The following is an 11951-nucleotide window of genomic DNA, read 5'->3' on the forward strand; positions in this document are numbered from 1 at the left end:
TATGACTATTTTCTACCCACTAATCTCTTGTTACCTTTTCCATCCATAACAAACTGAAACTAAACTGAGGAGCCAAAGCTAACAGCCTACTCCACTCTAGCTAGTTCAATCATCATCATGAAGGTCTTCTCCAGCCTCTGAAATCATAGCTACTCTATCTATTCCAACAAAAGGGGCCTACTTGCATCCCCAATGGCATATATACCTCGCTCTTAAATGTCAAAGTTAGTTTAGCGATAAAACCAGACCTCAAGTGATTCTTCTGTTTCTGTAGGTATACTTGTATTGTTTTCTTCAGGTTGGCACTTTTCGGGCGGCTGTGTAGTGACCGTGAGGCACTTTGTTCTGTTAACAGAATTAGGTGTAGTGTACTGTATCTGACTAATGATGCATATACCAGAACCAATGCAAGGATGTGGATCGGATGCTGCTGTATATTGTTGCAGCTTGACACTGTCACACTCACATAGTTGTTGGACGAAGACCTGTTCATCGATCTTGTCAACCAAAGCAGTTATCCCCGTTATAGATGTATAAAGTTCAGATGCAAAAATATACATGGAGTAGTACCTGTCATGGACACGACATCAGCAGCGTGCAATGCGATCGATTTTAAGCATGAATCCTGATGACCGAGTCCTGCGTCCATTCAAATCAGGGCTGCAGGCCTGACCTGATCTATGTTTAGACGATGGAATGGATGCCCAACAACTCCAGTCAAACCTCACCAGAACTGCTAATCTGCACCAAACCTGTTGTAATTGTAACCAAGCCATGCTTTAGTTGCGCTTGCGCCTTGCTGACGGATGCTAACTAATCTGCTGTCTAGTGAAGTGTATTAGGGCTAGTAGCTTTCCTCTTCACATGTTTCTGAATTGTGAATCAGATGTTCTCTTTTTTTTTTCAGTTCAGTTCAGTTCAGTACAGTACAGTACAGTAGTGGGTAAAGAAGTGAGGCAGCTGCCGGCAGCGTGATGTGGTGCTGCTTGCGCAAGTCCTAACAGCAAGGGGGCGTTGGCGTTGCAACAGCAGTTTCGTTGGCTTGCAGGAAATCAGCGGCAACAGTCCAGCAACGGAACCCAGGAAACCAGGGCAGGAGAGAGTGCAGTGCAGGGAAGTTTCAGGAGAGCCTGCTGGTGCTGGTGCTGGGTGGGTGAAAATGACCTGTGCTATGCTACGGGATGACATGAGGAGGAACGTTAATGTCAGAGGATTGTTCTTGTTGATTGATCCATCCACGCAACAAGAAGGGGCCTTGCTTTGCATCGCATCGCAGGGACACTAGCCGAGACACCCACCCTTGTCGCTCGCGCGGCCTTAGTAAACTGAGTGAGAAGCCTTTGTTTTGTTTGTGCTCGGCGACGTTCGCGTTCGTCCGCCGACCAGGAAGCTGCAGGCACAGTGACACTGGACAGAGACATATACTACATTGCAACTTCGCAATGCAGGGGAAGGGAATGGTTGCATTGCAATGCAGGGAATTGGTTCCTTGTTTCGTCATCATCTTTCTTCTTCAAAACAAAAAGAAAGAAAGCGAAAAATAAATAAATATCCTACTAGAGCAGAGCAGAGCAAAACAGAACAGAGCATGAAAAGAAGAGAGGAGGGGAGACAGGGTAAAAAGAGAGGCAGGCAGCAGAGGATCTGATCTGCCTTTGCCTTGCAGTTTGTGTTACAAGCGGTTTCTTTCTGCATCCATTCATGCTTTGGTGGTGCTTGCAACTCGTCTCCCAACCCAAGCAGAGTTCATCACTAGCAACATCAGCAGCAAAAAACTGATGAGGAGCTGTGAGTCTGCAATGCCACGACACCAGTTCAACAGTTCATCGCCATTCTTGTCCTCTCCTCTCCTCTCTCATCAGGCCTTCGTTGTTCTTGATGATTAACTCGGAGTCTAAAGCTAAACTACGCGCGCGAGGGTTCATCTTCATCCTCCTCACCCACCGCCACCGGGGCTCTCGTCGTTTGACCACCTCCTGTACACCGCCTCCGTGCCGGGCCGGCCCCTCGATCACGCCGCGCCGACGCCGAGGAAGTCGAAGAAGGGCAGCGACACCTTGTCGTCGGACCGTGCCTCGCCGTGGCGCGCCGTCGCCGATGGCGCGGAGAAGGCGGAGCGCGCGCTCGGCGCGAACGCCGCGGCGCGCGGGACCACGTCGTAGCCTGCGGACGAACGCACAGACGCACGGGAGGGTCAGTTTGGAAGAAAATACGACATGTGAGAACGCCACGCCACGCCACGCCATCAGACACAGCACAGCATGCAGCCGCAGCGAGCGACGACGACGACGAGTAAAGGAAGGCGCGTGCCGTCGTTGTACGTACCACTCTGGTAGAAGCAGGGGGCGGCGGCGGAGCCGAGGGAGAGGTCGGTGGTGCAGGTGGACGCGGTCTCGTCGGACTCGCCGCCGCTGTGCGCGCGGGTGTCCGCCGCAGCCGCAGCCGTCGTGTAAGCGCCTGCGGTGGCGTGCAGCGGCATGGGAGGGGAGCCGGCGTAGTGGTGGTGGTGGAGGACGACGACGGGCGCGAAGTGCGGCGTCGGCGCCGGGCCCGGCGAGGACGAGGACGACGAGGAGGGCTTGCGGCGGCGGAGCGCGCCGGTCTGCTCGCGCTGCTTGCGCGCCATGAGGACGTGCCAGTGGTTCTTGACGGCGTTGTCGGTGCGGCCCGGGAAGAGGCGCGCGATGAGCGCCCACTTGTTGCCGTACGCGCGGTGCGCCGCCAGGAGCCGCTCCTCTTCTTCCTCCGAGAAGGCCCGGCGGTTGATCCGCGGGTCCAGCTGGTTGAACCACCGCAGGCGGCAGCTCTTCCCTGAGAAAAGTGAGAAAGGCACGCATCCACATCAAACGAAGCAAGCAGGGTGCAGGCGCATTCGAAAGCACGGCACACGTCCCGCGCGCCGCCCCGCGGCATTGCCGCTGGCGGGCGTGTCTGCGTAGTCGCATTACCTGATCTGCCGTCGAGCCTCTCGGCGATGAGGTTCCAGTTCTGGGGCCCGTACTGCGCGACGAGCTCCTTGAGCTTGGCGTCCTCGGCGGGCCGCCAGTGGCCCCTGGCGCAGAGCTTCCCCTGGCCGGCGCCGCCCTCGTCGACGTCGTCCACGTGGTACACCTCCTCGGCGGCGTCCTTATGATGCTGCTGCTCCTCCTCCTCGTGGTGGTGGAACGAAGCTAGCCCCGGCGGCGGCGGCGGCGGCGGAGCAGCGCCGAAGAAGGCGGCCATCCCGGGCGGTTGGTTACCGAGGCTTTTGAGGACTGGAGAGATGGGAGTAGTGGAGACGGAGGAGAGGGAAGAAAGGGACAGCCGTGGTTCTTGCTGCTGCTGCTGCAAAGGAAGGGAGGCGGGGTAATATAGGAGGGAGGAGGCGGCGGGCTAATTGATCATCACAACTAAACAAGCACAAAATAAGTGCTTGCTTGTTTTAGTTTTTTGCTAACATAAAACAAATGTCTAATCTCTACTCTACGTAGAGTACGTAAATACGTACAGTAGGTCTCTTTGTTGTTGGTTGATTGATGGGTAACCTCCTCCGTCTCCGGTTGGGTTTTGGATGCCTGCCTTTTTTTTCGAGTGGGAGATGCGATTGGTTTGGGTTGGTTGGGCTTTCAGGCTTCTTCCCTTTCCTCACTTTGAGACTGGCTGATGGCAAAAGGGAGGAGAGGAGACGAGAGGAGAGAGAGACAGCCGCGTTGTTCTTGTTCTGTGTCGTCCTGCTGCACAGACTGCAGAGAAGGGAGGAGAGGGAGGAGACCGAGGCCTTGTTTAGTTTCCAAGATATTTTGTAAAAATTTACACATTCTCTATCACATAGAGTCTTATAGTACATACATGGAACAATAAATATAGATAAAAAATAATTAATAACACAGTTTATCTGTAATTGGAAAGACGAATCTTTTAAATCTAATCAATCTATGATTAGATAAAATTTGTTAAATATAAACAAAAGTGGTTTACAAGGATTTTACAAGGATTTACAAGTAAACAAGGCCCGAAAGAGGAGAGAGAATTTACAAGGATTTTTTTTTTTTTTGAGGGGGGTTCAGGTTCAGAGGCCGCTCGTGTGGGTTTGGGGAGTCCAACCCCAACCACTAGCAGGGGTGGAACCTCTGTCCCTCCCGGCCTTGACAAAACCCACCGCAGGTGCCCTCGTCTCTATGCGTACCCACCCAAACCCCCACGATTTGCTACTATCCTCCTTCCAACCACATCGATCCTCAGCCCGCTCTTGTCATTATTAGCACCACACCATGACATAAAAATGATGGTACTCTTAGTATCCGAGGACGGGCATGAGTTGTGTGTGCAAAACATTCCAGATTTTTTAGTGAGCATCTTCGACCGTTTGGCAAAATTCGTTACTTAAATCTTGTTGTTTGTCAACTTTCAAAATAATATAGGGAGGCAAAAAAGATCTCATCTCCAACAGTTTGGCAAATTTTGTTTCAAAAAACTCAAAAACTCGCTAACAAAACGAAGAGGCCCGCTAAGCGAACAAAGAGCCCCGCTAAGTATAAGAAGAAAGACCGATGTCAAACACGGAGCCCGTGCGCATATTTGCACGCTAGACAGACAGGAAATTGAGATGCCAAACTATTGGAGAAGGGTTTTTTCTCACTTTGCTAAAACATTTATGGATGGGAAGTCATTTGTCAAACTGTTGGAGATGCTCAGTTTGGCAAAACATCTTGGCATCCATATAATTTTGGCAAAACAAGAAAAATTTGCCTCCAACAGTTGGACAAATCAACTTGGCAAAATAGCAACTTGGCATATCATGACTCCTAGCGCTCAAAAATAGCAACTTGACATATCAACTTGTCATCATGATTTCTGGCGTGCACGAAGCCTTCACACCTTTGCTCAAAAAAAAAGCCTTCACACCTTTCCTTCATCCCCCCTCGCACGCATGAATAAAAGGGTGTGCCTCTCCTCGTTGGTGTGAAGAAAAGTTCGCGCCACTGCCATTCTTCATTTCTCCTCGACGCGAAGCCAGGTCGTCCAGCGTTCAGGTACGTGGTTCCCTCTTTTTCCCATCGTCGATCTTTATGCCTAGCTAAGGTAGTCGGTGTCTGCTAGGACAAGACCGACGCTGTGGGTAGGCATTGTCCTTCTAGTGTTCATGCTAGGTCTGACGCCAGGAAACCGATCGATAAAGCTACAATGTGGCGGCAGCGTCGTTTGCGTGAAGGGGAGGAGGGCAAGCGCGCGAAATCAGTAGCACCGGAAAAAAACCATCTTGTGGGTTTATTTTTTCATTTTGCCAAGTCCAAAATAGCAAACTTTTGGATGAAGGCTATTTTTTTATTCCCCGTATCATTTTGGGAGCCAAGTAAAAAATAGAAAAGTATTGAAGATGATCATGGTTTATGGTTTAGTTCCCAAAAATTTACAAGATTTCTTGTCATATCGAATCTTGTGGAACATCTATGGAGCATTAAATATAGATAAAAAATAATTAATTACACAGTTTGCCTGTAATTTGTGAGACGAATCTTTTAAGTCTAGTTAGTCTATAGTTGGATAATAATTACTAAATACAAATGAAAGTGCTATAGTAGCCAAAAACAAAAAAAAAATGCTAACTAAACAAGGCCTTATAAAAGCCAGAGGTTCTCATCCTGTTTTCAAAACAAGGCCTTATAAAAGCCACATGATACGTACTGAACACATGTATGAGCGCGAGCTCTAGGTAGATGTGATAAATTTATGAGTTGTCTAGTACTAATTGAGAGGCCATATGGAAGATGCAACCATGAATGTTCGCTAAGCATTGCCTGTCAACAAGTCAGATAGTCAACACGGTTAAGAAGGGTTAGAAACTGTTAGGAGTAACAAATAGTAGCCGAGACAGGTCATCACTACTATTATGAAAAAAAATAGTTATATAATTTTATTCTTAAAATCAGCATGATTTATATGTAACGCTAGTAGTTGTGGGTTTAGGCTTTGAGCCCCTCGTATGAAATGAGGCGGGTCATGAATAATAAGTGCTACCACTCATGAATACCCTAATAAGCCACCGTATCCTAATTCAAATAGCATGTAAGGGAATAATCAACAACCCATAATAACAAAGGTTATTGAATACTACATCCCGTAGCGGTAGCCATGATTGCTATAAATTTACGCTTTTATTCCCAATACTTGACATGACAAAAAAAATAATACAACATAAGTTGCACAAGATATTTTATACTACATAATTGTCCATATTAAACTTTTAAAAAAACATGTTTCCTTGATTTTCTATAAGATGTGTGTGTTTTAAAGGTTTATAAACTCCATGTATCTATTGTGAACGGTGTAACAATGATTATATTTTGTGAATAAATTATGGTCCCATAACAAAAGCGAGTAGTAATGCACAATACTCCCTCTATGCATAAAATGCTTTTTAGGAAACAAAAACAACATGACCACAAAATACATTTTAAGAGAGATTTATTCACGAAACCTTAATAAAGTGGACCTCTATATTCAAAATGTTGTTGTGGGTAGAGGAAGTATTTTAAAATTCAAATATCATAAAAAAGAAATAAGTCTAAAGGATATCGCGGTAAGACTTTGTGCTCCATGATCCTTATTCATTTGAAAGCAATAATATGGTATTGGTCTTGCTCACCAAAATGATTTATTCTATTGAATAGTTCTCTAAAAATAGAATCGATATGACAATGTTGTTGGTTTAACATTTGAGGAGGGCGTAAAAATGCATAATACTCCCCTTGTCCATTCAATTCTGAGAATGTTTTTGTGCATAGTGTGTGGCCATAAAGAATAAAAAACTTCCATTGCAATACATTTACAAAAGCTTTTGTTGTAAGACATTTATGAAATTTACAATGGAGATATTTGGGGTAATTGGCTTAAAAGTGTGATAATCTAAACATATTATTTTAAAAAGAAACAAGTCTATAGCAAAACATGGTACGCAAACTTCTATGATAGAGAATCATTCTTGTCTAGAAAGTAGATGTCATGAACTTATGAGCCACTTAAGCACAAATTGAGAGGCCGCATTAAATATGTGACCCTAATGATGTTATTTTCAAACTAGCTAGATCAACAGTCAATGTTGTTTGTTACATTCTTATTGAAATGAGGCAGTTCATGAATATGTCCCTTAAGCACTGCCTTTCAATTTGATGGCTATAATGGTAGATCCCATCAGGAAGCTCTAGAGTAACTATTGCTAGTAGACAAAGTGATCCATGCAAAAGAAAAATAGTTTCATACTTTTATTCTAACAACATGATATGTATGTAATGCTCAAAGTTACGGGCTTATGGCTTGCCTTCATCCATATGAAACAAGGCTAATCATAAATAATCATATGACATTGACTTCAGTCCAAATAGTAATGGATTAATGGGTATGTAATGCAATAATCAACAACCCAAAATAACAAGGGGCAATGGAAGGTTACAATAATAATGGTAAACATGATAACCAATTATGTGTTTACACTCCTATTCAAAAAAGTTAACACAATGAATTAATGATGCAACATAAGTTGATCATATTGTTTTAGACTACATGAAGTCACAAATTTCCATATTAAACTTAAACAAAAATCATGTTTCCTCTCCATTTGTTTCTATAAGATAACCTTGCATCTCAAGGTTTGAACTAGTTATGTCAAGTGGTCAAGTATCACGGGCCTCCTCAGGGGATGGTGATCCGCGGGCCACCGAGCCATCTTGACTCTACCTGAGGGTACACATGAGCATACCTGATGGGTATAGCCCCTGAGCGATTCGCACAATCAGGGGTTCATTCGATCTCTCCTCATTGGCATTCACAGGGACAAGGGTGGGGAAATTTCCTTCCTGCAGGTGAGGGGATGGAGAATTGATCCCTGATGGGGGAATTCTTCGTTGACATTTCTATTTGGGATCCCTGGTGTGGTGGTCAAGCCCCTGAGCCTCATGTGATGGCTACTAGCTTGCTTAGGCTCATCCTCCTGACAACACAGGGCTCCTCAGGGAAGGATGATCCGTGGCCCATCGAGCCCACTTGACTCTACCGGAGGGTACATGCCGATGGGTATAGCCCCCGAGCGATTCGCACTTTTAGTGTTCATTCGATCTGCTATCTCCTTTTCGGGGACTTAATATACTCATATGTTGGACTCTCGTCAGGTAGTTAGTTAATCTCCTCATAGCATGATTTGGTCATCATCTGATCCCTTCACTGGATCATCCTAATCCCCATATTTGATGTCATAGGAACAAGGCCTAGATCGGGAGGATTTGTTCTGGCTCTGGGTCCTCTTTGCATTACCCGGGAGATTCGATGTGACGGGGAATCTGAAAAGTTTTGCAAAATTTTTTGGAACTAAACAAAGCCTTAGGAGGGCTAATATCAGCTTCAACTTCTTCATTTTCTGCACTATTCATAATCACAAGTCACAACACTATTCATATTTCATAGAAGCACTGTCTCTCAACACTATTCATAATCACAAGTCAATTTTTTTGGGACTTCAATGAGCTTGGCTTAAGGCCTTGTTTAGTTCCCAAAAAGTGCAAAAAAAAATTCAAGATTCTCCGTCACATCGAATCTTACCGCGCATGCATAGAGCATTAAATATAAATAAAAATAAAACTAATTGCACAGTTTATCTGTAATTTGCGAGACGAATCTTATGAGCCTAGTTACTCTATAATTGGACAATACTTGTCAAATACAAACGAAATGCTACAGTAACATTTGCCAAAAAATTTTCTGCAACTAAACAAGGCCTTATTCGACGAGAGCCAAAGCCCCTAGAGACACTCCCAAACAAGCTCATATTTTGAGTGGAGAGAAGGAAAAAAATACACTTTCAACTTTTGTTTCAAAAAATAGTAAAATCAGAGCCATTTTGATGGCACCGTCTGGTTTCAGCGAGAGTTTGGTCGCGGGCTTATCTTGGACCTGCGCTGACAAGGATTTCCCTTGAGAATCAAGCGCGACCTTCTAGTACTAGAGTCCTTCACAATGCAAACCACGTGTCTCCGTGTGCGTGCATCTCTTATTGAATGAATATAAAAGGTCTGAAGGCTAGTATCATGGCAAGACCTTTTTTGGTAGGCTATGGGCCGGTTTTTAATTTATTAGAATTTGACAGTAATACTTTTGGAGTGGCCTTCCATCAGACGGTTTTTATATTGAACGTTAACACTAGGTTCTACAATGTACATAGATTTTCAACTTTCACCTAGCTATTCGATCTACACAACGTTTGAAATTTGAACCCCTTTTTGTTTCACCACGCCTCGCATCCCGTGTTCCACCGGCATCCGGTGAACTGCAAAAAGTTAGATAAAAAAAGTAAGAGACCTTTTGCATGGTTGGCATCGCTTCCAATCACCTTCCACCGGCATTCGTGGAAGAATAAAAACGTCATTGTACAAGGTTCTTTCAAACCCTAACCTCTACCATCGGCGCGAGCCGGCGACAGCTCCCTGTAACACGCACTAGTGGACACCAGCGGGTGGAACCATAAGAAGATTTAAAAAAGACTTAAGAAGAAGATTTTATCTAACTAACTATAATACTTGAATCATACAGCCTAACTATGCTACTTAAAATATTATTTTTACAATTATAAATTTACCCATTTACCCTTCATTAAAAAAACAAATACGAAAGAAGGAATTACCACTCCTCTATTTAGGGTCCTAATCCACATAATTTCGAAGGCGATGGGAGACGATGTGACGTCTATGGCCCATCGACCATAGACACACCTATCACGTCTCATCACCTTGTTCCTATTGCCTCTCATCACTTTTCATGCTCTAGGTCCACCGACCATACACACATCAATCGTTTCTCATCGCCTCTCCAACCATTGTTTAGTTGACAAAATAAAAAAATTTAAGTGTCACATCAATTGTGTTGTAAGGATGTCAGGAGAGATTTTCGGATATAAAAAAACAAATGACATAGCTCGCCTGATAACTGCAATACGAATTTATTAAGTCTAATTAAGTCATGGCTAAGCATAGATTAATTAGGCTTAAAAGATTGTCTCGCAAATTTGGTGGAATTAGTTTTTTTTATTAATATTTAATGCTCTGTCCAAATATTTGATAGAACGAGTCAAAAAAAAATTTTGGACGGCGAACTAGTGGCAGTGGTAGCACTGTAGTGGCTGCAAGTAGCACAGCCCAGCATCCTGTTATCTGGAAGTCGTAACCGCTACCGTGTGGAAGGACAAGGGGGATGGGCACCGCTGCAGGTTGCTCACTGCACACATGTGTGCCTGGAACTGCAACTGGAACAAGGGTCGCTGTTGGTCAAAATCCAGGAAAAGGGAGGGCACTGGGGCACGCAGGCACTGTTTGCCAAATGGGGGGGCATCTATCTGATCATTAGCTTTTGTTTTGTGCAGTCAAAATTACGGTTGCTTTAACCCCCCCGGGGCCGGCCACTTCGTTGATTCCGGAAATTAGCTTTGTCTTATCGGCAGATAGCAGCAGCAGCCGGCTCCCCTCCCTTTTTCGCCTTTTTTTTCTCTACTACTATATGCTCTGCTGCGTGCGATCCACAGAGCACACAGGCATTGCAAACGAAAAGGCTCCATGGCAACTGGAAACGCAAACGCGGCAGGTGATGGATCATGCACGCAGGCAACAAAATGGCCTCCCAAAGTGAAGCCGTCTCCGTTGACGTTGGCGAGGCGCCTCGGCGACCACAGGCGCTGCGTTGCGGCAGGTTCCGCGTGAGGCACGGTGCCTGGTGGCGTACTCTACTACTGGAGTCCTCTCTCCTCCTCTGCTATGTGTGTGTGTGGTTGGCAACGCCCAGTCAAGTGCCGTCCTGGCCGCGACTGACTGCATGCAGGCGGTGCAGACGCTGCAATGGCAGCGTTGAGAACCATTACAGACAGACAAGAGGAAACCGTCGATCGGGTTTGCCCAAAGGCAGGCAGGCAGGCATTTCCATTTCTTGCGTCGTTGGATTCCCTGAGTATTGGTCTTGAGCTTTCTACTTCTTCTTATTATTGGGGGGATTAGAAAGGAAGAATAATATGCTATTTAACCATTAAGGTATTGTTTGGATGTTGTCGGATTCATTTCGATCTACGTGTGTTGGAGTGGATTGGGGTAGAATTTAGTTCAACTTCCACTCCAATCCACCTCAACACATGTGGATTGATGTGAATCTGACTACATCCAAACAAGACCTAATGTGGTTAGGATGATGATGGAAAGGCGATGGAATCAACGCAAGCAAAACAAACAGCACCGGTTCTGAACGTACTACTCGATCTGTAGCAGTAGTATTCGCTTCCCCCTTTTCCCACATGAGCGCATCAACTAATCACTGACACATGGCTATAAGCGTCGCAGTTTGGTAGTACATTTTTGACTAACCCACATGTGCACTGTCGCAGCAGCCAAGGACCAAAGAAACCAGATACTACTTGCCAATTTTTCCTTTTTCAGAACTCAGAGGCATGCATAATGTACAGTGAGGAAAGGAGATGGAAAACAAGCAAAGCAAGCGAGAGGCCTCCTGTCCTGGCTTCATCACGCCCTGCTCATTTACACTTGCCTGCCTGCCAGCTTTACCTCTAAAACTTTGCTGCAGACCTCTCGCTCCACTCCAATGCTCTCTTTGTTTGTGTCGTTCGCCTTGTCTCTTGCGGTGCTGCTGCAGGGCATGCAGAGGTTTGATGAGATGAGCAAGAGCAAAGCCTCCTCCTTTCCCGTCGTCGACGCTGGATGGCGACAGTCAACTCTAATGACATCAACAAGTTCCTGCAGGCACTAGCTGCTCCCCTTTATTAGGCCTTGTTTAGATAAAAAAATCTAGACTTAAATACTATAGCATTTTCGTTTGTATATAGTAATTATTGTCTAACTATAGTCTAACTAGGTTCAAACGATTCGTCTCATAAATTACAGACAAACTATGTAGTTAATTATTTTTTTAATCTTTATTTAATACTCCAT

At 45.2% G+C, this 11951-nt stretch overlaps 1 protein-coding gene across 1 annotated transcript; it reads right to left on the reverse strand.

Annotated features, from left to right (window-relative positions):
* Positions 1421–3635, reverse strand: LOC8054657 (transcription factor MYB117). The gene is made up of 3 exons (XM_002457593.2): positions 2949–3635; positions 2326–2811; positions 1421–2163 (listed from the first exon to the last, which is right to left on the reverse strand). Exons 1-3 carry the CDS (start codon positions 3220–3222, stop codon positions 2012–2014), a joined length of 912 nt encoding a protein of 303 aa, XP_002457638.1. The 5' UTR covers positions 3223–3635; the 3' UTR covers positions 1421–2011.

The sequence above is a fragment of the Sorghum bicolor genome, chromosome 3 (genome assembly GCF_000003195.3).
Source record: "Sorghum bicolor cultivar BTx623 chromosome 3, Sorghum_bicolor_NCBIv3, whole genome shotgun sequence".
NCBI classification, from domain to species: domain Eukaryota; kingdom Viridiplantae; phylum Streptophyta; class Magnoliopsida; order Poales; family Poaceae; genus Sorghum; species Sorghum bicolor.

Coding starts and splice junctions, on each gene's coding strand:
- LOC8054657 (XM_002457593.2), bottom strand. CDS start 3,222: ATGGCCGCCTTCTTCGGCGCTGCTCCGCCGCCGCCGCCGCCGCCGGGG. Junction 2,812..2,948: donor GAGGCTCGACGGCAGATCAG/GTAATGCGACTA, acceptor CACTTTTCTCAG/GGAAGAGCTGCCGCCTGCGG. Junction 2,164..2,325: donor CCCCTGCTTCTACCAGAGTG/GTACGTACAACG, acceptor GTTCGTCCGCAG/GCTACGACGTGGTCCCGCGC.